The sequence below is a fragment of the Colius striatus genome, chromosome 1 (assembly GCF_028858725.1).
Source record: "Colius striatus isolate bColStr4 chromosome 1, bColStr4.1.hap1, whole genome shotgun sequence".
NCBI lineage: Eukaryota > Metazoa > Chordata > Aves > Coliiformes > Coliidae > Colius > Colius striatus.
In genome coordinates this window covers 155,346,587-155,374,089 of record NC_084759.1, presented here as the reverse complement: position 1 = coordinate 155,374,089, position 27,503 = coordinate 155,346,587, and the positions used below count along the sequence as shown (strand labels likewise).

Sequence of the window (27,503 nt, the reverse complement as noted above, 5' to 3'; positions counted from 1 at the left end):
ATGTTTCCGTCAGGACGCTGGAAAAGCCTGGGCACTGCACAGTGTTTGAAGAAAGGAAAGGTTACCACCTCCCACGCTTGAACCCGAATTGGATCTCAGTGTTTTTATTGATTCAACATTTATCATTGCAGATATTCAGTAGTCTTGACCAAAATACACTCGTGCATGTTAAACACTGAGTCTTTATTGCGGCTGTGCACCCCCCATGGGGATTAGTGCTTCTGTGCAGCTCCAACTGAAGCCCCTGAACTTTTGTCTTACATCACTTCCCAGCTGTTTGGAATATCCGGTTTAACTGCACTTGCCTGCGCCTCGGGCCCATGTTCACGTTCATACCCCAGCCGACTTCTCGTTGAGGGCCTCGTGGGGCTTTGTTGCTGGGTAGATTTAAGGAACCGCTATCCGATTGGCCGCCGTGCAGCTGCTCTTTCCAGCCAATCGGAGGCGGGGCTCGGGGCCGTTCCCCCGCCGTGGCGTGCCGTGCCGTGCCGTGCGAGGGGAGGTGGCGCGGGGCCGCGGCGGGCTCCCCCTGGGGCACGCTTGGGAAACTGCAGGGCTCTGCCGTGCGTTTCTCACACCGCGGATCTCGAGACTGACTCTTAGATACGGGGGGGCGAGGGGGAAGGAGGCGCGGGGGGAATAAGCTAAATCTTTCTTTAATTACAGTGGACCTTGTTGTGCTCTATGGGCATTAGGTGAAATAGGACAGAATGGTGACATAATTTTTTCTTAGAAAATGGCACATTCTTTCACTTTGTTCAGCCAACACTAACATAATTTCAGCCTAAAAGGAAGGAAAACTCCAATCATCTGTGGTATGTTAGAAGAAATACTATTTGCGCTTAGCATATGTCCTCTGTTTTATTTATTACACTTTAAAATAAAGGCATAATTGTAGGTGGATCTCAGTAGGCTGGTAGTGTGCATCTTGCACCCAGTCAGATAAGTGGACTTGTATTAGTGGTAGAAAATGTATTTTGTTTCAGCGCATGTTCTGTTAGAAAGGATCACAAACCATTTTATTTTTTTGTGTTGTTTGAAAATATTTTTTTAAAATTTCTGACAATTTTATATCAACATTGTTGTACAGGATTTCCACTGCAAACTGCTTTTTATGAAACACTGCTTAAAAAGGTAGGTTCTATTCACCACTTTCATTCCCTGGGTCTCTCCATCTAGAACAAAATACTCCTGACCATTTGCTGCCTCGCTTTCCTTCATCTGGCTGTGCTACATTTTACGTAGACTTGCCTGTTTACTTCTTCCATGTAGTCCGTGTGCTTTGCAAATGTTTTATGGTTGTGGTGCTTTTGGTTAGCACTGCATGCGCTCCAGGAACCCTGTGCCAATGCTGTTCTAGACCAGTGACATAATACAAACCCCATTGTGCGCTATTGTTTAGACTCTAGCTTCCCCTCCCTCCTCTAATGTTTCCATGACCTTCTCTTTGTCTGCTGCCTGTTACCAGGCAGGATTCAGGCAGCTGCTTGCTGATTGGCTGACATTTCAAGCAGCTCTTGGGCTGTTCATAGGAGCACACGATTATAGGCTGAACCCTAGTAGCAAAGCTAATACCTTCCTTTGTTGCTTTGGAGCTGTGATCTCTGTCGAGAGTAATAATAATAAATAAGGAATCAGGAAACTTTTTAATTTGCTGAGTGGGGAGTCCTTTGTGTATTCCTATCTGTGCTGGCACGTTTTGGTATCGCCATGTAGCACACATTCGGTCATGAGAAAGAAATCTCCAATTATCAGAAGGAGGTGCCTAATGGTGTATTTGTGAATGTCCTGCTGAAGTATTTATGACTTTCATGCTTAAAATGAAGAAGGGAATCCTCATGTATGTTATCTAAACGAGTATACACAATCTTTGTCCATGGTCGTGTTTCAACGTTGATTATTATGTTTAGAAAAAAATTTTAAAAGCAACCCTGAACCTACCACTTTATTTACAGTCTTTAACCCTTACAGAGCTGTACTTGCAGGAGTCATTTTGTGCAGTTCTGTACAAATGGCTTCCTTTGAAATGAAAGATGCCCCTCCATGGAATTGATGCCTTTTCTTTCTTGTGACATGGTCACAGTAAAAACTGATAATACCCAAGCATCAAATGAGGAAAACAGATATTCAATGTAGCTAAACACGTATTATATGTAGCTAAACTTTGTGTTAATTGTCAAGTAGGAAGGGAAACTGCCAATATGTATTCATTTAGAACTGTACTAGTTTTAAATGTTTTGTTTGCGGAAGACTGAATTGACGTAATGTGCTCTGGAGTTAATTTCTGAAGGGCAACCTCCTTAGCCCTTGAAAGTCTGGAAGGCAGTGTTTATCAGATGGCTGCGGATTGGCTGGCATCGATATGACCAAACCTGTCTGGACTAGTTACAGATTTATTTGTTTCTTCTTTTTACTCGTCTCTCACATGAGATCTGTTCCTTGGCTGCAGTGTGCTCCCTTGTGGATATGGCTGGAAATGCTTTAAGGCTGGTCTGCGGTGATACATGGTATTTGTCTGTTAACCAGTGTTTAGTGTTCATCTTTTCATCTCATCTGTGCTTATAATTTTGTCACGATACCTTTTATTAGATATTCTTTGGTTCTGAAAGATTGCAGGACTGAACTGAAAATATGCATTTTGCAAGAGGCCTTTTTTGTACAGGTTCACTGTAGAACCATATTAGAGCTTTGTTTTTAAACTAGATTTTTTTTTTATAATATTCTAAGATATAAAGTAAACATAGTTTTGAAGCATATTAGAAATTAAGTGTCTTTTAAAAGAAAAAAGTAAGAATGCATCATTATAAAAGTATTCTGATATTTGATTTTTGAAAGACTGCTATTCTTGGCAAATTTTAAAAAGAAGGGCCCTTCATTTTACTCTCTATTTACTGTATTTTAAGATAAAAATATGAATGAGGGACTGCTTAGATGATTAAGGAAACTAGAGCAGAAAATACTATTTTAAGTTATTTTATAATTACTCAAATGATTCAGTTATGGATTTGATATGAAGTCTGTGAACATTTTGTTAATCTGTTAGCATATATTTTGGTCGTAGGGAAAGTAGGATCGAGAATTTTGTAATATAAGAACTTTTAAATTCTGGATGAGGCTTATAAAAGAAAACATTTTAGTCTGGGAGACAAACTACTTGTCTGTTTTGATTTTGATACAAAGGCTCTATATCTTTGTGCTACGTTAACAGAAAACTCATGCTATCTGGTCACCTATTAGGAGTTCTTGGAACTGGAATTTTCTGGGTTTTTTACAAATTGGACTTGCCAGATCTATATCTGTAACAGCATGAATGTTGGCTGTAGGGGATTATAAGTGTGGAATATAAGTATAATGATCAGTACCCTATTACATGACAGTTTGATACATGCTTTTTATATTGATGTGAGGAAAATTTGCTTTACATTTTAAGTTGTTGGGAAGAAGTAAGAGATGTGCTTTCAAAAACTGCACATACACTTCTGAAATAGAGGTTTTTATATGCTTCTCCTAACTTCAGGTCTGGAATTACAGTGTTAAATGTATTCTTTTCTGGTTGAATATGAAGATCCTGTACCTAGCATGTAGACAACTCTACAAGGATGTTAACAGGTCACCTGGAGTTTGTGTTTTGTCTGACTGGAAATATTTATGTGATGAAAACAAGTGAACTGATATTTCAGATCAGTGTTTCTGTAGGTGTTACATTTTTCTTCCACTAGTGGCAATGTAGAAGTAGAAAATTCTGGTCAGAAAATCGAGTTCAAACTGACAAAAATTTGTTTCTTAATGGTATTATTGACAATATGTGTATAGACCTAATAGAATCTTTAGTGAAGCTTTACTCATTTGTTCGTAAGGTGGAATCAAAGTGTTATTTAAGCACTACCAGTTCATCAAATATGATTATTTCAGGTTGTCATGCAGAAAAGAACTGAAATGAAGTGGAAAAGATTCTGAATGTTAACAAGAAATGCAAAACTTTAGAAAATATCTTACTGCTTCCTATTTTGCTCATATTTTGTCAGGTGATGTCAGTTAAGTGTGAAAGAAACTTCATACAGTATGTCATGATTGAAACGTTTAGAGTTTGTCCTGATAGTTGAATTAATATTGTACCTTAGAATATATATTCACGTCTTACCATGGAATATTCTAGTTGGGCAATGCATAAATGTTAAGTAATTTCCTCCATTAAAAAAAACTGTTCTAAATAAACTAGGAAGGATTCAGAGTACCACCAAAATTAGAGGATCCTAAAAATTAAAGGATCCTATGATGAAATGCTGAGGGATATTGACAACTTTAATCTGCTGAGGAGAAGGCAAAAAGAAAGTCTTAGAGCTTCCCAAATAAAACTTGTAGGCAAGGTTGATTACAAAGAGAGTGGAGACAAACTACTACTTAAAAGGCTGTGGAATCTGTTTTTTAAATCTTACGACTTAATTGTACAAAGCTGTTGCTGCTGTGAGCTGCTTTTGCTAATACAGTTTTTTTTCCTGTTTGTTTAATGGAAATAAATTAAGATTTTGTTGCATTTCAACAAAAATATGATAACATTTTAGGTAATGCTGATTTGATTTTTTACTTTGATAAAGTTTTTTTTCCTTAAGCTTTTTATTATTTATTTCTTATTTAGATAATATTTGCATGGGTGGATGGAATGAACAAAATTGTATAACATTATACTAAGGGAAAATATTTACTTTCTTTCCTTGAAAAATATTTTTTTTTTTAAAGGAGCTACAAAAACTGTAGTTTTGATGAGCACAAGTAGTCTTACTGACATAGTAATGCAAATCTAATCAGTGCTGTAACAAGCCAAGTTTGGTTAGCCATTGTATAAAGATGGAGCATTAAGGTCTATTTTAGCTATACATAGAAAAGCCTAATGTCATATTCAGAAATTCTGTCAATCTTCTGAAGCTTTCTTAAAAGTTACTTGATACAAAATCTTGTCATTTACCCCAGAGACTTGTGAAATTACACAGTTTCAGAAAGAGAAAATAAATGTAAAGTTATATACAAAGAACATTTCTTACTTTTTTACAAGAGGCTGCTGGCTCTTACTTTACCATCTCATCTGTTTCTAGGTAGTAAAGACTCATGATGTGCCTGTGCTATAATAATACTATGAGTGGTCTAAAATGTGTAGTCAGAATATTGCTGCATAACACTGTAGTGGAATCTCAGTGATCAGCATGCGTTGAAACTTGTCTTCAGTTTTTCTGAGGACAAATAAAATTTAAATGTGTTTACAGGTATTTCTTGGTTTCTGTAGATACAGTTAAGCCAGTTTCCTTTAAGATGTGCTAAATGCTATGGTCTTTTTTAGGAACACTGTAATATGATGATAATAAATTGTTACCTTCGTAATTCTTTCTGAACTTTTTTTTTTTAAGGGTCAAGATGGATAGCACAGATGAACCTCAGAAAAAGGTCTTTAAAGCACGGAAAACGATGCGAGTAAGTGACAGACAACAACTTGAAGCTGTCTATAAGGTTAAAGAGGAGCTATTGAAGACAACTGAAGTTAAGCTGTTAAATGGAAAGCATGAGAATGGAGATTCTGACTTAAATTCCCCTTTAAGCAATACCGAAGGTACAGAGGACAAGAGGGAAGTTAATGGCATAGTGAACTTGTGTGCTAACTCTGAAGAGGGAAGATCAGTTTCTGATGAGACTAGTGAAGCCAAAAGCCCTGAAAGTAGGTTAGGGAACATAGTCAATGACATGGAACCCAAGCCTCCAACGTTGTCTCCAGAGAATGTTAATACTGAGCAAGATAAAGATAGTGATACTGCTTTAGCTAGTGAGGCTGAAAATAGAGTGCTTGGTAGCAATAAAGATAACTTCCATGAAGAAAATAATGCAAAAGATCATTTGGACCAAAGAGAGAGTGACATCCCATCAGAAGGTGAAAGTAAATCAGCTTGTGATATTAGTGACTCTTCAGAAGAGAAAGGAGAGAAAAAGGACTTAAATATTTTTTCCAATTCATCTGGTGAGGAAAAGAAGACCGAAGAAGCAACTGTTGAAGATGCTGTTGGAGAGGAAACTATCTCTAGCAGTATGGAAGCTGACCAGGAACCAAAGGATGAACAAGATGTCACTGCAGGTATTTCAGAAAGCACTGGTCAGAAAGTAAAAGATGATGCAAGTGAAAGTATCTTGAACAGTGCTGAGTCTATGGAAACAGATGAAATAATTCCAATTTTGGAAAAACTAGCCCCTGCTGAAGATGAACTGAACTGTTTTTCTAAAAGTCCTCTCGTTCCAGTGGATGATACAGTCCCAGATTTAGAAGAGAAAATAGACAGCTGTTTGGGTTCACCATCCAAGCAGGAAAGCAATGAAAGTCTGCCAAAAGAGGCATTCTTAGTACTGTCTGATGAAGAAGATCCCTGTAATGACAAGGAGGAACATTCCGAAGTGATACTACCAAACAAGTCAAGTCTTCCAGGTAGGAATTTTCTAATTTCTAGTTTTGATTCAAGTCTAGGATTTTGTTGATTTTTTTGAACGACAAGCGTGTGACATGTTTCTAAATAAAAAAGACAGTCTTACCCACCAATTGTGTGTTATGTAGTCTTACAGTTTTGAGGCCCAGAAAAAAAAAGAAGTAACACCAAAACAATATCATCTTTGAGATCTGACTTGGTCTGGGCTTTTTTTTCTCATAGTCATTTCAAACTAGGATGGGTTGGTAGGTGAAAGAAGAGCAAAGATGACAGGCAAGAAACAGAAAGATTTGTGGAAAGAGAAATGTGTTCATTTACTGTTCTTGAGGGGAAGAGAGGATTTCAGCTTTCTTTACAAATAGTAAGAATGAAGACATGCTGGTAATTCAGGTATGCCACAGGTCCCATTTGTTTCCAATTCCTTTTTTTCCACCAAAAGACAGTATTTGAAAGGTTTTTTGAAAAATGCATTTGTATGGTTTTCATGCCAAATATCTTTTTTTACATTTTACTCATAGTGGTTTTTAACTTTTATTTGATGACTATGCTGATTAACATTTGATAGTGTTAAGTGTAGGAAGATGGTACTTCAGAAGTCTCTTCATGTAGTTGGCAGAAGACTGGGGTATTTTTATGTTAAACTAAATGAACGTCCTCTATAGTCTATTATTGTCATACAGTTTTGTAAGCTTTTTGTTTTTTTTGGCATCTTGCTCTCATTGTCAGAGTATTGCACTTCTGAAAATAGAGCATGAGTCATTTACAAATAAGTTGACACAACTCTTTTATCTGTAATTAAGAAAGCTGTTGTGCCAAATTATCTGTTTTTTCTTTTTTTTCCCCTGTTGTGTAGCTTTTAAAAAAAATATGACTATGCTAAACTAAGTGTGCTTAAACATACTTGACTGGATAGGGATTCCATAAACTAAACAAGATTGAGGTGTCTTTCAGTCTTTCTGAAGTTAGTAACCATAGTTTCTCAGTTCTTGTTTCACTAGTGATGAAAGTACGTGTTTCATTAATATGTGATGACATTCTGAGTCCCTCTAGAGAGATGAAGATAAAAATATGTCTCTCCAGTAGTGTTTCAGACTACTCACTCTTTTTTGGTTTAAATTTATGCTAGTTGAACAGAGAAAAGGTATGTTCTATAGTTTCTTCTAAGGATCTTATTTAGGTGTTAAGTGTTGCACTGATATTGCAAAAGTGATACCATTGTGCAAATGAAATCCTCCAAAAACTATTTGAAGGTGGGAGCTGACAGAGGGAAAGAACATTGTATGTACTTGTCTTGAAACTGTGCTGTGTTACATATCTCTTACAAAATGTACATTACAAATAAGTTGATGATCATTACTTCTTTCATTGGAGATATACATTTTTCATCTTTTTTTCTGACATTGATGTGTCAGAGTTTTAGCTCTTGAGCAAAAATGTCCAAGTGAATATTAAATGTTGGACTACAATTTGCAGTAATTCAGATTTTCAGTGTTGGTGACAGGATAAAATCTCTTGACTAGTTGTTTTATTTGTTGCCCAGACCAGTTTGGCTTTTACAGTGCATGGGTGTTTGTGAAATGAAAACTGCTCACTGTGAAGAATGTTCTGTCCTTAACCAGCACTAACCTGTTAATTTCTGAGTTCTAAGCTTCATAAAGATTGCCTGTGAAGCCACAAAGAGGAGAATTTGAATTTTTCTGAACAGTACATTCTGTGTGAAGTATTTCAAGCAAATCTTGCACTAAATTTAACATTAAACATTAGATTAATACAAAAATTTTGCAGACCCGAAGATAATAGCAGGGAGATTGCAGGGACAGGAAACAATTGTATGAGAAAGCACATAGAGTAATTTTTATCTTCTAAGATTAACTTTTGGAAAGAGTCTGAAAGATTTAAATCTGTGAACATGGTATATAGATCATTTGAAGATGTTATATTTGAGGCACGGGTGCAAGCTGCTCAATTAAAAAGTCCAGGTGAAAACTAGCATGGCTAAACAACATTGAAAAGAGTGGTACTAGAAGACTTTGTTCAAATGGATGGATTAATAGAATCTTTGCCTCAAGCAGAAATCAGTAAATATAATAGCGGTGTTGATGCTTGGGTTTTTTGTAATGGAAGATCATACACTAGAAAACTTTGGAGCTCTTCAGATAAGTAAACAAGTATGTGACAAGGAAGACCTGCTTGATGTATTTGAATTCTTTGGCTATCCAAACACGAATGATTTCTTACAAGAAATTTTGGAGTCTGAACTGTTGGATAAGATGGAAGAGAAGGAAGAAATAATCATTTGAAGAATAGAAAGCAAATCTACAGTGATCTGTTCTAGAGACTGTGCTGTGAATCAGAATAATTTATCTGAAATGAAGAGTGACTAACGAGGTGACAGTTTACTGATGATACTGTGATGAATCTTAGAATAGTGAATGATTGGAGTGTAAAAATGGCAGACAAAACTCATTGTGATTAACTACAAAGTGGTACAGATGAGTATGAAAATGTTCAGAACTTGATAGGAAGATAGAACTGACTCACCACTGAAGAACGATTTTCCAGGATTATAGTAGATAGCTTTGTGAAAACATTAATACAGTAGCAGTTGAAGAAAGAAAATGAAGAATGATGGGAAAATATTAAGAAACCGAGGAAAACTTCACTATGTAACAGCAAGTGCTTGAATGGCTTGTATAATTCTGCTTCCTTCCTCCTCTGCATGTGAAAGAAGTCACAGAACTGGAAACAGTACATGAAAGAGCAACAGGAAAGAGTTGCAGAGTGATTTTAATTCAACCCTTTGATGATCTTTATTCTAACCTTCTCCTCAAGCCAGGTCCAGTTATATCAAATGGCACAGGGACTCTGGCAGTTTACATTGTGCATCTGGAAGTATGGATATACCACAACTACATCCTGAGTAGCCTGTATTTAACCAACCTCAACAGTGAAAAATTTTTTACTTAATTGAAGTCTTCCGTGGTCCAACTTGTGTCTGTTGCTTCCTGCCCTTTTGCTGTGCAGCTTAAAGAATAGTTGCTTTATCTTCTCTCTGCCCTCCCATTATATAATGGGGGGTCATGATACAATCTCCAACTAGTGTTCACTAACTGGAAGTTCAGGCTGAGTAAAACCAGTTCTGTCATCTGCTCCTCATACAGCATGTACTTTATTCCCTAGACATTTCTGGTGACCCTCCACTGGACTTGGTATAGTTTTGTCAGTGCCTTTCTGGTACTGGGAATCCGAAAACTGGACAGAGTACTCGAGGTAGGGATTTCTCAAGTGCTGAACAAAGGAGAATCACTTCCCTTACCTTGCTGTACACATTTTTTTGTTAATGTGACTTGAAGTGTTATCAAACTTCTTTCACACTGCTGACTAATATTCGAATTGTTTTCCACCAGCAATCAAGACCGTTTTACGAAGTTCTAGCCAGTCAACTCTTAGCCTTTCCTAAAGCATAGTGTTACTCTATCCCAGTTGTAGGACTTAGACATTTGCACTTCCTGCACATCATATTAGACCATTTTTCCAGCCTCTGAATACGCAGTGGTCCTCTGAAAAGCAGTTATGTCCTGCTACCACTCCCTCCTGTTTATATCTGCAAACTTGCCCAGTGTCATCTCCTGCCCCCAGGTCCAGGTCGTTGGCAAACAACTGCACCAGTCCAGTCTGAATACCTGAGGACCACCTCTAGTGCTGAGCCACCAGCTGAACTATATATTGCTGAGACATAGAGTCTTTCTATATTTGAGCCCATCATAAAAAGCTTCCAGGTCTGTCAGGCACAATTTGTCCTTACTAAATCCAAGTTGACTACTTCCAGTCACCTTCCTCTTTGTGTGCCTGGCAATGGCTTCCTATGAAGATTTTTATCCAGAATCTTCGCAAGATGTCAGGTGAGGCCAGATAGCCTGTAGTTTCCCTGAATCATTCTCTTTTACTGTCTTGAAGGTAGCTGTAACATACCCCTTTTTCCGGTCATTTGGAACTTACCTTGGTTGCCATGAAGACAGTAGAGAGATGATGCTTGATACTTGAAATTATGAACCTCGAGCCATGACACTTTCCCAAAGGACAAGCGAGCACCTTCCCCATTATGCTGTTCCCCAGATGTTTCCTTACTGCCTCCCATACCTCAGCTCCAGGTTATGACAACCGTTCCCTACCGCACCTGATTTCAGGTCTTCCTCATTAAATTAGCTACACAGCTTGCAGAGCTCCTATTCGACCTTGTCAGATAGATCAGGTTGCTGCTCAGTAATTCTTGATGATCAGAGATTACCACAGTGAAAGATGTGAAAACATTGCCTGCAATACTAGTTATCAGCCAGGTGTTGGTATTCTGGATGCATGCACTCTTACTGTAGTTACTTTGTCACAGTTCCATTGGGAGGATCGTTGATAACACCACCTTAGACCCTTCACCCTTTTCTGTAGAGATGCATTGTTACTCTTGCTATGCTTAGAATTTTTTCTGGTAGTATTGTTGGTGCCCATGTGGATAAGCAGCAAGAGTTAATAGGCTGAGAACCAGATGAACCTGGTAGCCTCTTTGCAACATAGGACATCCAGGTCCTCAGCAATCAGCTAATGTCTTAAGGCATCAGACCAGGTTGCTAGGTGGCTGTTTCCTGTGGGAGGGAGTCCCAGGTGACTAGTACTAGTCTCTCCTTTATTCACGTGGTTGGTTCAGACTCAACTATCCCTGATGGCTGGATTTTCTTCTCAATGTGTTCCATCAGGGCTCTACCCCATCAGTAACTGCAAGTTTGCAGGTAGAGAGGGAGTCTTCATTCTGTTGGTGGAAGTCACAGTCTTATTACCTCTTCAATTTTTAAAATCTCCATTTGTCATTATTGTGAACTTCTAGCTGTCCCTATTTTACTATAGGGCTTGGGTTTTAGTCTGTGCAGGATCATAGTTTGTCCCTTTTTTGTCTATTCTACACAGTCAGCTTATCTCCTTCTACAGCTTCTTCATTTTCTGACTCAGATCAGAGAGTGAACTTTTAGGCAAAGATGGACTGTATTTTAGAGTCGGATCTTTAAGCTTGAAAGAGAGATGGAGGATAGATGTAACAGAGATCTGTAAATGCTAAGTGGTATGAATAATGGATATTTGCTGCCTTTTCCTCAAAAAGAATCTCATGTATCAAAGGGAGGAAAGGAAAAAAATTAGCAGGATGAAGGCATGGAAGAGGTGATTCACCTTATGGAGAACTATGGAGCTCCTTGCTAGCAACACTGTGACTGCTAAAAGTTTACTTACATTTATCTTCTGTGGAAGAGGAATTTTTTATGAGAGCTATCAGACACAGAAACCCTAATGCTCTGGACGTCTTCCAACAGCAATTTTTCAGAAAGCTGAGGATGTTTTCTGGGACTGTGTAAATATGTTCTTTTCTCTTCCTTATGTTCTTCCCTACTTGATCATCTGCTATTGACATGAAAGTGTTGGAGATAGGATCCTGGATTAGGTGAACTGCTGGGTTTACGTAATGCAACTGTTCCTTTCTCTTAGCTAACGTGTACACTTACAAGTTTGACCAGATGAGTATGTCTACCAAAGCAAATCTGAAGTCCTTCTTTCTCCGAATTGCAAACACTTTGAGGACATTCTAGACACCTTGATTCTAGGTTTCTCTACAGCAATGGCATTTCCTGCCCTACAGGAGTAGTTTGAAAGAGAACTTACTTGTTACTGATCTTTGTTAAGGGAGTCTGAAGTCAAGCAGCACACTGAAGTACAGCCTTATAAGAATAAAAGTGCAGTTAACATTTAAAAGAATACAGCTTGTCTTCTCGATAGTAGTCTTTGAAGAGACAGGGCATGAGTGGCAGATAAACAGGCAAACATGAACTTTTATTCCTGTATTATGATAGAGCTAGCTGTCAAAATTCTTGAATTCACAAACAGGAAAAGAAGTTATGCTTAAATGGCACAGAGGAAACCACTTTTCTGCAACAATATTTCAATTTCTGGTTTTTACTTCAAAAAGGGATAATGGAAGGTTTTCAGAGAGTTGCTGCGGGAAAAAAAAAATCAGCATTTGTGAAACAAGCTTTGTATAGGAAGCCTAGAAAGAATTTTAAATTTTGTTTATCTAGTAGAAGACTAATGAGGTCTATAATATCAGCAACTAGAAGCTGATTATGGTGGAAAGAGATTTCTTTAATGTAGCAAAAACACAACTGCTGCATTTTTGATCCACTGGATTTTGCAAAACAGAAGTGAGACACCGTTCTGTTTGACAGACTTTGAAGGACCAGTTAATGGATGTTGTATTCATCTGTTGTAATCGTTATGGGGTGGGGTTTTTTTTCACTAAAAATGTGGTAATAAATAACTGGAGAATATCAGGCTTTTGTGTTTAATCACTTGAATTTTTAATTTTTTTTTTTTTTAAATAATAATAATAATAGGAGGAAGGAGTTGTGACCAAATAATAGAATAGTTCAGGCTGGAAGAGACCTCAAGAGGTCTCTGGTCCAGTCTCCTGCTCAAAATAGTCAGCTATGAGATTAGTCAAAATAGGTCAGAACTTTATCGAGTTAGGTTTTGAGAACTTCCACTGATGAAGACTGAATAACCTCTGGACTGGGCAACTTGTTCCAATGAGTCTTTATGTTTGCAATAGTTTTCTTTCTATCAGATGGAATCTCTTGTTTCTGCTTACACATGTTGCATTTTATCCTTTTCTATGTATCTTCACAATGAGTCTGACTCCATCTTACGAAAAGCCACCTTACAAGTACTGGAAAGCTGTTTTTAAGTCCCCATTGTAATTTGTCTTCTCCATGCTAAACAAGCCCAGCTCCCTCAGACTTTCTTACAGGTCATGTTCCCCAGCCTCTTAGCAGTCTCTTACTGCTTACTGAAAGATGGCATAACAAGTGCCAAGTAAAAGGCAATAAACACTTACTGTGATATTCTGGCTCTGTTTCTGCAAATGCATCTCGGGTTGCTGTGGACCTCTTTTGCTGCCAGGGCACACTGTTGGCTCGTGCTTTGCTTGCTATCTGTGTCTATATCCTCAAAACAGTGGCTCCCAAGCCATATGTGCCCTAGTCTATGTCATTGCAAGGGTTCTCCCTTCCCAGATGCAGAACTTCGGTATTTGTCTATGTTGAATATCCTAAAGAGTTTGTCATCCAGCTTTTCTGAGTCATGGTGATTTCTTTGAAAATATATTAATCTGTTATTTCTTCCTAAACAAATATAGTCAAATCCTGCCATTTTTCACAGAAAAAAATCAATGTTTCTGAATTATAGGAACTTTTTTCTGAGCAGAGTTTGATCAAGGATTCACTACTTAGACTGTGTTTTTGTGCTTCCTTGTGATTGCTGTCTGTGCACATCAATTGTAGCCAATCTGTGAAGACAATGTAGCTATTACAGGATTATGGAATAGTAAGAGTATGACTGTGCAGTCAAGAGTAACTTGAAAAATACTGTTCAAATGCTCTTTTAGGCTTACTGAGTATTTTGTTTCCTCTTGCATGTATGTTTTGGCAGAAATGACATCCAAATGCGGACCTAGTTAGTCACTAAACAGATGTAAATGTTTGCAGCTGTAGAAATTATTAAAAGGTGTTTTCAACTGTTCAGTGACAGGCAAACAGTAAAAAAAACCCAAAACAACAAACACGTCTATGTTCAGATCTACAGCAAATAATATGACTTAAGATGACTGTATGATAAATGCAGTGATAATTTAATGGTATCATCAAATTACAAATTTTTAAAGGATTGCATTCATTGCTTCTGCCTGTCTAGCATCAGCATAATGAGATTGCAGCTTATCAGTGAAATATAAGCTAATAGCCAGTTGTAAATTTATCTCCATATTGTGTTGAAACCATATTTATTTGAGTTAAATTTGTTTGCAGTGATGGAAGTTTGTATTTGAGACTTCCCTGTCCATGCAGTTACTTTGTTTCCTTCATAGAACTCAAGAAGCTCAGCTTTGACACTTTTAACATGATATTTTAAAGGCATTCTAAGTATGTCTGCCTTTCCATGGAATATTTGTATCTTTCAGTTGATTATTAAAATCTGTAAATTGTGGAAAAAGCACTCTTGAACTTCTTTAGCTGAGAATCTAAAGGAAAGTGTTTGAGTCAAATTTTATTGAAAACAATTAAGTAAATGAAGCTTACCTGTAAATCTTGAAAAGCAAGTGGCATGAACATTATGTTTTGTTACCTTAAACATAAATCAGATTGGTTTTGTAGAATTTGTAGTATGAATATTATTGATTGCATAAATTAACAAAGTGACAAATCTTATAACTTCAGGTCTTGGTTTTCTGACTCCTTCCTTTTTATGATTTATTAAGCAAGTTGTTTAAAATAATTCAAATGTTCATCATAATAGAAATTAAATTTAGTGTTAAGAGAACATTAAGCATATCTCTGGAACCAGAACTTCCTCTAAAAACTGACAGTAAATTCTGCTATATTAACAAAATTAAAATAGGAAATTGGAGAAGTGTACAGATCAAGATGTACATACTGTTGCCAACTCATTCTGTTATATTCTGGATAGATTTTAATGTAATCTTTAATAGCTTGATGTTGTATCTAGCAAGCACAGAATGTAGCAAATACAGCCTGTATGAGACATAAATGTAAATTCTTAGAACATATAATAAAAGTTTTCAGAAACTGGTAGCATTTTTCATTTTAACCTGTGTGCTTTTGGTGGTGCTATTTTAGCTTTTTCCTTTATTTCAGAATTTCTAATACTGTATATTTTAAATGACTAGACTTAAATTGTGCTAACTTGTATTAGGAAGAAACTTTAAATGGAAATTCATATTTGTTAAGAAAAAAAATCTAGTTTTTATCTACTATAAGGATTAGGGATGAATTTGTCAGTTGTAAATAAATAAATATATTAGTGTCTTGGTACTCCATTCTTTTATCCTTCTTTTCCTTGGTAAAAAATAACCAAAAATAATGTTTTGAGAACTTTTAGTTACATTAAAATACATTATTTCTTTTCCAAAGTAACTTTGAGGCATTCTGTAGATTTTAAAGCTGAGCAAATCCAGAACTGAATCTTGGTGGTTTGTGTGGTAGTTTGAATTTTTGCTCTGAAGGTATCCTCTGATTTTTTTTCATTTCTACGTTCCTTCTTTGCCATACTCATTTCTCTCACCTTCCCCAACATCTTGGGTTTGTAGAAGAAGTGGAGGAGAAGGGAAAAAAGGAGTGTGAAGAGGATAAAGAAGGAAAAGAGGCCCACAAAGAAGAGGAGGAACACACAGAGAAAAGTATGTAATGTTAAAACTATTATGCTTCACTGATGGCACATATTAGAAACACTGAATCTTTGAGATTGTAAGAGACCTTTTGGAGATTAGCTCAAAACCATGTTGACTAGAGCACTTTGCTCAGAACCATGTCCAGACATGTTTTGTGTATTTCCACAGGTGGAGACTTCTTAACCTTTGAGTTCCATTTCCAGTATTTGACCACCCTCACAGGAAAAATGTTCTTGTATGTTTCAGTAGAATTTCCTGTACTTCAATTTGAATCCATTTCTCTCATCCTTTCACTGGTACTAAGACTCTTGCTGTCTTTTTTTCACTCTCTTCCCATCGGGTAATTTACACATATTATAAAATCTTGCCTAACTACCTTCTTCAGTTGAACAATGCCAACTGTCATTTCCTTATATGATGAATGCTCCAGTTCATGAAGCATCTTGGTGGCCCTATACTGAAGTCTATCCAGTGTGCTTAGAAGCCGAAAACTGGACACAAGACTTAAAGTTCAGTCTCACAGCACTGATTAGAAAGGAATAATTATCTCCCTTAACCTGTTGGAGATACATTTCCACAGGCAGCCAAGGATGATGTTGGCCTTCCTTGCCAGCAAGGCACATTGCTGGCTCATGATGTGCATGAAGATCACCACAGCGTTTTCTGCAAAGCTGTTTTCCAGTCAGTAAGTCCTCATGTACTAATACATGGATTTATTCCCAAATGTAGGGCTTTGCATTTCTTTTTGTTGAACTTAATGAGGTTCCTGTTTGCCTATTTCTCCCATTTGTCAAGGTGACTCTGAATGGCAGCATAACCATCAGTGTATCAACCACTCCTTCTAGTCTTGTGTCATCTGCAAATCACTGAGGGTGCTGTCTGTCCTATTATTTAGGTTGTTAATGAAATTGTTAGTACTAATGTCATCTGCTGGTATATGTTACTATTGATGAGCTCCAGCTGGACTTTTTGCCACTAATTGGGGCCTAACAGTTAAAACAATCTGTTTGTCTAAGACATCATGAGTTTGTTTCTGAGGACGTTTTGGCTGTCAAAAACATTACTAAACAGCATTCACTGCTCTCCCCTCATCCATAATGTCATCATAGAATGCTATCAGGCTGATGAAGCATGATTTTCCCTTGATAAATCCATTCTGACTATTCCCATCACATTCTTAATCTGTTTATAGATGATTTATAGAATTACTTGCTTTGTCACATTCCTGGGGATTGAGGTGAGGCCAACCATCCTGTAATTCCCTGGGTACTTCCTGAAGATTGGAAGAAAGCAAATGTCACTCCTGTCCTCAGGAACCTTTCTGCTATTGCTGTAACCTTTCAGAGGTTAAGAGTGGCCTTGCAGTCAGCTCAGACAGCTTCCTGGGCAGTTGTGAATGTATCCCTCTGGTTTGGGTGAATTTGTGTTTGTCCTTTTTTTTTTTTTTCCCCAAATGTTAACGCGGTGCTCATCCACTGTGAGCAAGGCTGCCTTTGCTCCACATTGTCCCACTGGTCTTGGGGAGCTGGCATTGCTGAAGGCAAGTCTTCTCTTTGAAGTCTGAAGCGTTCTTCTGTGTCCTTTGTCACTTGCTTCCCCTGCCTCATTCATCAAGCCAGATATACTTTTCTCTGTTTTTCCTTTTGCTGATGGCATGCTAGTAGAAGTCTTTGTTGTTGCCCTTAGTGTCCCTTACTATATTCAACTTAAGGTGAGCTTTGTCTTTTCTAACTCTGTTCTCACCCGCATAGTGGCTTTATCTTTTTCATAGGTCATCTGTCCCTATCACATTAGGGCATCCATGCCCTGCAGGCAGGGAGTCACTTGCTGCTAATATGTAGTGCTCCAGCATGGCTCAGGCTTGGCCAGTTTAGACATTTCACTGGGCACAGCTCCCAGCCTCAAGTCTGCTATGAGCACTCTGAATCAAATCTGTCATTGTCTTGTCTGGAGAAGGGGAATGGTCATACTAGTGCCATTTTGCATTTGAGGTGATGGTTTGAGAAATCACAAAGCAGAACTCACAAATAAGGGCAGCAGTGTACAGAGACCAAAGAGACTGTGTCATCAAACATAATGTTCTTCCAAAGTTGTTCTTACTGGGAAACAGCTTAAATGAGGGACAAATGAAACTTCATAATAATCTCAGGATTCTGCAGATACCTGTTTTTTAAAAGATTCCAACGAGCAGTTGTATCTAATTGTTCCAGGTGAAGTATCAAGGAGAAAACGTTCCAAATCTGAGGACATGGACAGTGTTCATTCTAAACGTCGCCGGTACATGGGAGAAGATTATGAAGAAGAACTCGAAGTAAAAATTACAGCAAGAAAGGATGTTGACCAAAAATTAGAAAAGGTAGAATGGAGGTGCAGAGCAAAGATGCCAAACACACACCTGACACAAGTCTTACCGTCTTGGAATTAGCTATCTTTTCCCATACATTCCCTGACCTCCCCCCCCACCCCCCCAACACTTTCTCTTTTTTATGGTTGAAAATTGGATGTAATTGACAAAACAAATGTAGCATAATTAATATAAAGTCCTATGTAGTCATACTTTTAAGAAGATACCAAACATAATTCCAAATCTATGAATGTTTAACACATTTACAGTATAACTCTTTGCATTAAACTCCCTCATCTCTTGTGACTATTGATGGAGTGTATTTTAGTGTCATCAAGGGTTATACATGGTACGCACTTTTATGTGCCTAGCTTTTAGGAAAGTCTGTCTTCAAAGAAGAGTGCTATTAACATAGCATTTTGCAGGTTTTTATAGAGCTATTAAATGCCTGCTTGCAGCATTGGCATGTAAAGAAGCCTAAATTCTTCAAGAAAAATAAATTGTAGCCACCCTTCCATTAGTTAGTTAGCCAGTGTGTTTTATGACTTTGTTAGTGTAGGCTGTAGGGAACTGAACCGGGTTTGCTGCTCATTTTTTTTTGTTTCCCAAGGAAACATTTTGCACTGCAAGATGTATAGGAGGGAGAAAAATTTTAAATAATAGGTGTGTAAAGTAAACTTTGTGGAAAACAATCTCTTTTTCCATTTTTAGCTTTTGCAAGAAAAGCTACACAGTGCATTTCTGCTAGGGGGATCTCACAGATAAAGTTTTGTTAATGTCTTTATTTTGTATTCTTTGAATATTGGTGTCCCTCTCAAGAACATTAATTTGTGGAAAGACAGTATTTTATGTAAATATATTCTGTTGCTAAGGTTCGTTATATATAGTAATGTTTTCTACATTTATCATACTGCAATGAGATAAATTTTTTTAATTAATGGCAAAGAGGGAGCATTTGTATTAGCCAAAATAAGTGCAGGAACTTTTCTTAGCTATGCAACCACATGCTTATTGGTGACTAATAGATTTATTTGATTGACAAGACAGAACTACTGTTGTCTTTCCGTTTGTTGCAGGGTACGACAAGAGTTGAGAGTATTTTTATAGGTCGTCTCCCAAATTCTGGGATTGCATTGTTGTTTCTCTTTTCTTTATAATGATTTTGCAGATTATCCAGAGACTGTTAGAGGAAAAACTTACTGCTTTACAGTGTGCTGTGTTTGACAAGACCCTGGCAGACTTGAAAACCCGAATAGAGAAAGTAGAATGTAACAAAAGGCACAAAACTGTGCTTACTGAACTACAGGTGAGTGTTTGAGTGAACTACTTACTAGAGTCAAATTTTAAAATAATTCAACGTTTAGTAATAAGTCTACTGTAGTTGTCAGTAGGGAAGCCTTTTAGACTCCACAAAGGGAAGTGAGGGGAGGCAGCAAACACTGATGTTGCTTTTGAGTTGTAGAATTCTATTTGCCTACTCGGAAAGAAAAAAGCAACCAATTAATCATAAAAAAACCCAAAGAAGTCATTCTTCTGACAAACTGATTCATTAGTAAAACACTTTTCCATTCTTCAGTTCAATTTAAGTATTCCTCACGTAACACTGAAAATATCTAATGTCTCTATGAAGCCAGAAATCTGTTTAAAAGTGGAAAAGTACAGAAAGGAGAGGACAATAGTACTGGACTTGATAGAATGTTCAAATGAGGAAACATCATGATACTTACCCCTGTAACTTTCCCAGAAAATAAGTAATTACGTTCTAGCAAGATAATAAATAGCTGATGTTGATACAGTATGCTTTCTTGCATTCTTTGTAGAGACAATGTACATAGTGATGATATGAGGAATATCACAAAAATTGAAGAGAAAAGACAATTAAAATCTATGTCATAAAAAATTCAAACAATAATTTTACTCTTAACCTTAAAAAGAAGTATGGAGTTTGCTAGGCCAGTGTATTGTATATAACTCCCTTGCCACACATTTTATATTGTCTTTGTTCAATGCTAAGATGCGTTCAGTATACTTACCAGTGTCTTTAGCCATCATCGACAGTGTCAAATTAATAATGTCATAGAAGACTGTGATTGTGTCAGTGTTAATGCACTCCCAATCCAAGTCTAAATGATTTTATTGTGCAAGGTGCTCCAAAACACCTTTATGTTGTAAAAGATAACAGAAATTGAAATATAAACAAAACCAAAGCTAGACTGCAATTGTAGCCTTTCTTAGTGCTTTGTAAAAATGTGGAAGAATTGAGATTTCGAAATGGACTATCTCCTTTTAGGTAAGAAGTTTTGAAATCATAATATATAAAACTCTTAAGATTTTTTAGAAACTTCCATTCTCTGGTGCTAACCTAGTTACTTCTGGAGTTCATGAAAATAATTTCTTATTTCTGTGCAAAAAAATAAGAGGCACCTGCTTATAGAAAGTGGCAGAGCTATTGCTTCCAGAGTAAGTCAGCCATCGGAACTGCAACCTAGACAAAGTAAATTAGGATGTTGTAATACTGAGGTAATTATGGAAGGAATGGTCACCAAATAGCATATTGAGGGAGGCACAAGAAATAAAAGACAAGATATAAGAATGATGCTTAAGAAGATAATGAACCTGATACCTAGACATTGAGTAGAACGAAGTTGAGAGCAAGGTGCTTATGATACATAGTGTATCAGGGAGAGGGACAAATAGGGTAAATTACAGAAGAGTAGATAATATGAAAGGCAAAAAGGAGTGCATTTTTCAGTATGACTGGTACAAAAGGCATTAAAACAGTCAAATGCTTTCAGTTGCTTTTATTCATGCATGAAGCTCTGCAAGATGAATTCTGTTTGTGCAATTGTGAATAGAAAGGAAAATAATTCAAATTGTCTCAAAGATAGCTTGTTTGTAGTACACGTGTGTCTTTCTGCTTCTCAGAAGTAATATAGTTGTACTATATTTCAAGGAAGCATGATTTCCCCTGATATGAAAATTGCCTTTCACTTGATGGCTTAATATATCTTTTAGTTTGTATAATTTCTGTGATGGTTTTGGGGGAGGATATTTATGGTTTCATTTGTTTATTTTCATCTTTTCATTTAGGCTAAAATTGCCAAATTGACAAGGCGATTTGGAGCAGCCAGGGACGACTTGAAGAAGAGACAGCAAGTAAGAACTAGATTTGTTATATTTGGTTTTGTGTTGAAAAATATAAGAAATTTTATATGCAGAGAGAAGTGACCTGGTTGTTCAGTGATGTTCACAAAGTAGGTTTGTTTCGTTTGGTTAAAGACAGTGATGTGAAAGAGTAGCCTTTTAATGTCTGCTATGTAAATATGGTTCGTATAGAAAGTTTTTTAGATATTATTAGTTGTGAAAGCATCTTAAACTGTGTGTAAGTAAATATAATTTACCTAAATAGGAAGAGTATAGGATAAATAAGGGTGAATCCTGGTACCTTGGTTTGGGAGATGGAGGGAAGAAAGGAGAGGAATGGACATAACCAACAGTATTTCTCTGTGTCAAGGATAAATATTTTGGATTAATTACTGTGAAGAAGTGGAAGCTATAAGTCCATTAACATTCAAGAAGAATTTACTTTTTCTGCTATAAAAAACCTGAAGGCAGGAGACTTGTAAAAACGAATGATGTAGGAGAGGAAGGCAGATAAAACCAAGAAGGTTTTGAGGGGTTATAAAACATGGCAAGTTCTCCTTCAGTGTCGGCTCCAGATGTGTATCTCACACAGAAATGAATGAATATGAAACATAATGAAAGCAGGAGTTTGCAGACCAACTTACTGTTGTTTTATTATGGCTTTTCTCTTTTTCCTTTTTTTTTCCTTTTATTTTGTAGAGTTCACCAAATACACCTCAGTCTCCAGCAAAAGCAGCAGGTGACACTGCAAATGCAAACAGTGCGACATATCGGTAAGCAAACTACATCACTATGACCATGTTAAAATTTACAATAGGACGCTTGAGATACCTAATGTGATGTATAATCCCTATCTTTCTTTTTTTTAATTGAAGTGCTCTTCCTTTTCTTTCATTGCTCTTCAATTGTAAAATTCAATTTTCTTTCACAGAAGTCATAAATGGACAGTATTGAATTCATTCTTAGGTAAACTGAGATGAGTGTTGTTTCAGTGCTTAAAAAATAATGGATAAAAAGGGAAATCTAATTTCAAGGAAGGAAAAATTCTAGTGGTGAAAGGCCTACTTGGTGCAAGCACTTGAAAAATTCCAAATAATTATTGGGGTTTTTTTAGTAGGGGAATATCCAGTTAATTTGCATGGAGAGCAGTAAATTAATGGGTGTAGAAAATCAAAATGAATAGCTGTAAAATGAGGCAGTTTTTATCATTGTGCTGTTCATAATTACACCTGGTGTGTCTCACTGAGAAATGGTAACTGAAGCTTCATTCCATAGAAATGCTGGCACAGTGAGGCAGATGTTGGAGTCAAAGAGGAATGTAGCAGAAACTACATCAGCAACTTTTCAAGCACCCGTGACTTCAGGTAAGAAACTCCCCACATACTACACTTCTTCATCATTTTTATCTCTCTGAGACTGTATCTGGAATATTGTGTCTAGTTCTAGACTCCTCAGTTCAAGATGGACAGAGAGCTACTGGAGAGACTTCAGTGCAGGGCCACAAAGATGATTAAGGGAGTGGAGCATCTCACTTATGATGAAAGGCTGAAGGAGCTGGGGCTCTTTAGCTTGGAGAAGAGGAGATTGAGGGGTGATCTCATTAATGTTTACAGATACGTAAAGATTGTCAGGAGGTTGGACCCAGACTGTTCTCAATGATGTCCAGTGATAGGACAAGGGGCAACAGGTACAAGCTGGAACATAAGAGATTCCAAAGAAATACAAGGAAAAACTTCTTCACTGTGAGGGTGAGGGAGCACTGGCACAGGCTGCCCGGATGGATTGTGGAGTCTCTTTCTCTGGAGACATTCAAAAAGCACCTGGACAAGTTCCTGTGTGATCTACTCTAGGTTGTCCTGCTCTGGCAGGGGGATTGGACTAGATGATCTTTTGAGGTCCCTTCCAATACTTAAAGAGTCTGTGTCTGTGATTCATAGTTTAGATTTGTATAGTGTGCTTAGCAGGTAAGGGACAAAAATGTGTTGGTTTGGCCAACCAGAACATGTGGGTTAGATGTTTCAGCAAACTGTTTGCTCAGTATGGCAGCAAAACTTTCAGCCTCTAGGTTGACAGGTAGTAAAACATCTCACAGACCTTCACAGTTCTTGATCATAGTAGGATGCTGATATCTTCCCCTCTACCTAATCGTTACAGAAGCTTAAGAGTCTCTCTTAAAAGTCAAACAGAAAAATGAATTTCTAGATTAGAGTTTTATGGGGAATGTAGAATCAAGACCACTATTCATTACATTCATTGTAATCACACCATCCTTGGTTTTAAAAATAGTTTACCTAATGCTGAATGATGGGTCTTTTCCACAGAATCATTTCTTACTAGACATGTACTGATCTGTCTGTAGTTTGCTATGCTCATGACCTTTAGATTTAATTCTTGCTTAAAAGCGAGTACGTTCTCTGACACACTAGTCCCTGCTTTCTGTAGAACCTTCTAGATACAAGGTTCTACCTATACAAAGCAAGTTAGTCTTTTCTTATGTTTTCTGAAGGACCAGTTGTTCTACCATTTCTGTAGTGAGTGTTTTAAAATGCAATATTTCATTTGTTTTTAACAGTTAAATCTTGGAGCTTTCTTCAAGTCTGTCTGTATCTCTCTTTTTTTGGCATTTATATGTAATTCTTTCAAACAGAGTTACGGTATTGACTGTATCTTTAACTAGGCCATTGAATATCAGAATGTACAACAGAAAAGGACTATCTGTAGCCTTTCTTTGCAAAGAAGTTAAATCATGTAACATGATTTTCGTAGAATCATAGGGTGATTTGAATTGTAAAGGACTTTGACAGATCTAGTCCAACCTCCCTGCCATGGGCCAGAATGTCTCTCACTAGATAAGGTTTCTCAAACCCATGTCCAGCCTGACTTTAAACACTTGGAAAGGACATTCACAACTTCTGTAGACAACTGTTTCAGTCACTTGCCACTCTCATTGTAAATAATTTCCATTTGTTGTGTTGGAGTGAAATTTCCCACTTGATTCAAATACTTAATTTTTTCACTTTTTTTTTTTTTTTTTTTTGTGTGTGTGTTTAGTGACAGCTTCCAGTCTTGCTGCTCCTACAACAGTTGTCAGTGGACATCCTAAGCCTCAGGCTCCAGTGACCTCCACCAGCTCTTTGACAACAACAGTTCTACCCACAGCTAACACAGCTACAGTTGTAGGTGCTAACCCAGTGCCCAGTGGCAGCACTCAGTCAGTGTCTGTCTCTTTGCAGTCTTTGCCTGTAATCTTTCATTTACCCGTTGCAGTGTCATCCCAACCCCAACTCCTGCAAGGCCACACAGGGACTTTGGTCACTAATCAACAGTCTGGCAATGTTGAATTTATACCTGTACAAAGCTCATCTACAGTTGGTGGCCTTACCAAAACGACAGTGTCTTTGACATCAACTAACCCAATGAAACCAAATAACAGCCCATCTGTTCCCAGTACTAATATTCAAAAGAACTCTCCAGGCAGTGCTGTGTCAATAGGCACCACGTTGGCAGTACAGGCTGTTTCTACTGCACATGCTGTTGCCCAGGCCACAAGGACTACTTTGCCCACAGTGGGTACTTCAGGACTTTATAACGCTACCAGCAGTCGAGCCCCCTTACAGATGAAGATTCCCCTCCCTGCGTTTAGTAATACAGCACCTATTGAACCACCCACCATTACAGCGCCTAGAGTTGGTAAGTTATCCTTCAGTGTTGACACTGGGAAGGGAAAATGGTTGTCAAGGGGAAACACAAAACAGCACTCCTGTAGTAATGTATTTATTAGTGTATTTTACTGAGGTGTTTCCTTTGGGTTTCCTTTCTGTTTAAATTGTCAAAGTCAAAATCCTTTCTGTCACAGATGTGCTTCAGCCATTGTTGAAAATAGCCTCTCCTTGAGAGGCTATTGAGAAGATTCAGCACTGTGGTTCTGTAAGCTTTGTTCTATTTAGAACTTGATTTATGTAATTCCTAGCACAAAGCCAGAAACTCCTGTTCTACCATTAGCAACTTAGTAATAATTTTTAGTGCAGCCTCTCAAAGTAATCTGGCTTCCTTTCTAAGCAAAGCCATACTGAAAGGAAAAGTGTAACATTAACTTAATTTTCACAACACTTAGAAGTAAACAAAATGGAGGTGGAGGGAGAGGCAGGGAAATTCAACTGAATACTAACCTAATTCCAAAGAAGTAAGTTAATTGTGTTTAAAACAGAGTCCCTGAACACAGTCAATGTTCAGATTATGGTATCAAGATGAACCGTTTAAAAATATATTTTGTCCATCTTTGGCCATGCCGTGATGATTTTCGGCACTTCTGATTTTACATACCTTGATTTTTTTTTTTCCTAAGAGGTTCTCAAGGTTTCTAAGCTAGTTTCTTATTGGCACAATGTAATCATAGATGCTAAAATAAACTCAAGCAGAGGCTTGAAATCGGGAACTAGTTTAATTTTCCCATCTCCTAAATACCTAGATTAAAATATGTCCTCCCTAGAGTTGCACAGTTATATGCTCTTGTATTGATTTTTAGCTCTAAAGCTGATACAATGATTTAAACAGTGCACCGTGACCAAAGGAACGGTCTGTGTGTCAAAAAAAAATGTGTCCTTTTACACAATTCACGTAACCTTAGTGTATACCTTAGTAATTTTCTCACCAGAACTGAAACACTGCTTTGGGCCGGCACTGTTGCTGGTAAGCTATGGTTAAAATGAAAAGATATTAGGATGGAGAATTTGGATTTAAGTGCTTCTGTCGAATATTCAAGCAACTTCTGCTTAAGTTGCTAGTTTAGATAAATGTTTGGCTGAGCTAATAAAGATACTCAGTCTCTGCACAGACTTTCTCAGTTATGTGTTTTGCAGTCTGTTTAACCATCCTTTTTTTCAGACAATTAATTTATACAAAAATGTTGAATAATTGTAATTCTTTTCAATTTCTGTATGCAAACTGACAAGATATTAGAAAGGAGAGGCTGGAGTTACACTTTTTCCTCAGATAGGCAAGGGAACTGTTCATACAATAATTTGAATACACCATCAACTTTGAAGGAAAGGAACATACACTCCTTCTAGGCTGGAAAGTGACATGATGTTTTCTCTATCTTCTGTTCCCTGTGAAGAAATCATAGATATCAAACTTGAATACTTTTAACATTTGTCAGCTCTAATTTTCAATTATAAGTGCCACATACTTAATATTTAGTATCAAATAATTTTTAATATTGCCTCTAAGTTTGTATAGTGCATTTTATAGTGGATATTTACTACTGATTAGATACTGCAATTGAACAATTTCTTGACCCCTCAGAAACCCAGACAAGCAGGCCACCAACAGATACTTCGTCAAACAAGCGAATTGCTGAGGGAACAATGCAGGTAGGTGATTGTTTGTTTCTGTATAAAATTCTAAAGTTACAATCCACAGGAGAAAAGTTCTTTACCTTTATTGCTCATAATGAAACAATTTTCATTTCTTTTTTGTGCCATCCTTTCAAGTTTCTATCCATTTGTATTCTTCTTCTGATCCAAAGTATTACTTGGAGCATGAGCTTCTGATAATCTTTTCAGAAGTTTTCTGATGGAATTTGTGTAAGTAGATGAGCTAATAATTTAGGGGCACACTGAAAACTTGTCTGATAAAACGGAGCTAATATGAAAAAAACAGCTTGCCCAGTTTTTGTCTGAAGGGCTTGAACTTAAAGCTACAAATACTCTGTAAATAATTGCAGCTGTCTCATTGCCACATGAATCCAGACGTTAACAGGAATTGGAGTTCTAGTATTTCACTGCAATAATTCAAAGGAGAAAAAAGGAAAAGGAACTTTCTTGAGGAGTAGCTACTTTCACAATAAAGGCAAACTTGCAGTACTTCTAGATTTCTTGTCTAAAATTTCTTGAACTTACTTTGAAGTTTTAAGGTTTAAATGAACCTATTTAAAATTATTCATAAATACTTTTCATTCTGCGTACAAATATTCGACAAAGCAGCACATAAGTACATTAGTCTTAGCTGGAAGTGATTTTACTAAGGGGAATGAAATTAATTTATTTTAGACAAAACTTCCACATTTAATAGTGTTTCAAGGTACAGTTAAATCTCAGCTGTATTTCAAAGCAAGAAGAAAATATACCGGACAGGAGTCTGTTTTTCACCTGTCACAGAAGCAGTCTGGCAAAGATAACCAGTTTGATAGAGTATCAACTGTATCTCTACCTTTTTATGAAATCATTTAATAAAGAATGCTTGTTTGGAACATCATTTTTCAAAGATACCTGTGGATTATAGC

The 27,503-nt window shown here is 37.1% G+C and overlaps 1 protein-coding gene across 17 annotated transcripts in view; it reads left to right on the top strand.

Annotated features, from left to right (window-relative positions):
• ATF7IP (activating transcription factor 7 interacting protein) overlaps positions 1-27,503 on the top strand; it is a 94,183-nt gene that overhangs the window by 41,642 nt on the left and 25,038 nt on the right. For 10 of the 17 annotated variants that reach the window (XM_062013868.1, XM_062013861.1, XM_062013855.1 and 7 more), the window contains 10 exons: positions 1,091-1,134; positions 5,400-6,460; positions 15,652-15,741; positions 17,943-18,088; positions 19,245-19,382; positions 21,167-21,232; positions 21,920-21,993; positions 22,496-22,584; positions 24,272-24,910; positions 26,525-26,592. In XM_062013868.1, the coding sequence (XP_061869852.1) occupies positions 1,115-1,134; positions 5,400-6,460; positions 15,652-15,741; positions 17,943-18,088; positions 19,245-19,382; positions 21,167-21,232; positions 21,920-21,993; positions 22,496-22,584; positions 24,272-24,910; positions 26,525-26,592 (2,391 nt within the window). In that variant the 5' untranslated portion in view covers positions 1,091-1,114. The remainder of the gene's footprint in view (positions 1-1,090; positions 1,135-5,399; positions 6,461-15,651; positions 15,742-17,942; positions 18,089-19,244; positions 19,383-21,166; positions 21,233-21,919; positions 21,994-22,495; positions 22,585-24,271; positions 24,911-26,524; positions 26,593-27,503) is intronic. The other 7 variants (XM_062013805.1, XM_062013790.1, XM_062013814.1 and 4 more) reach the window with 2 other exon arrangements.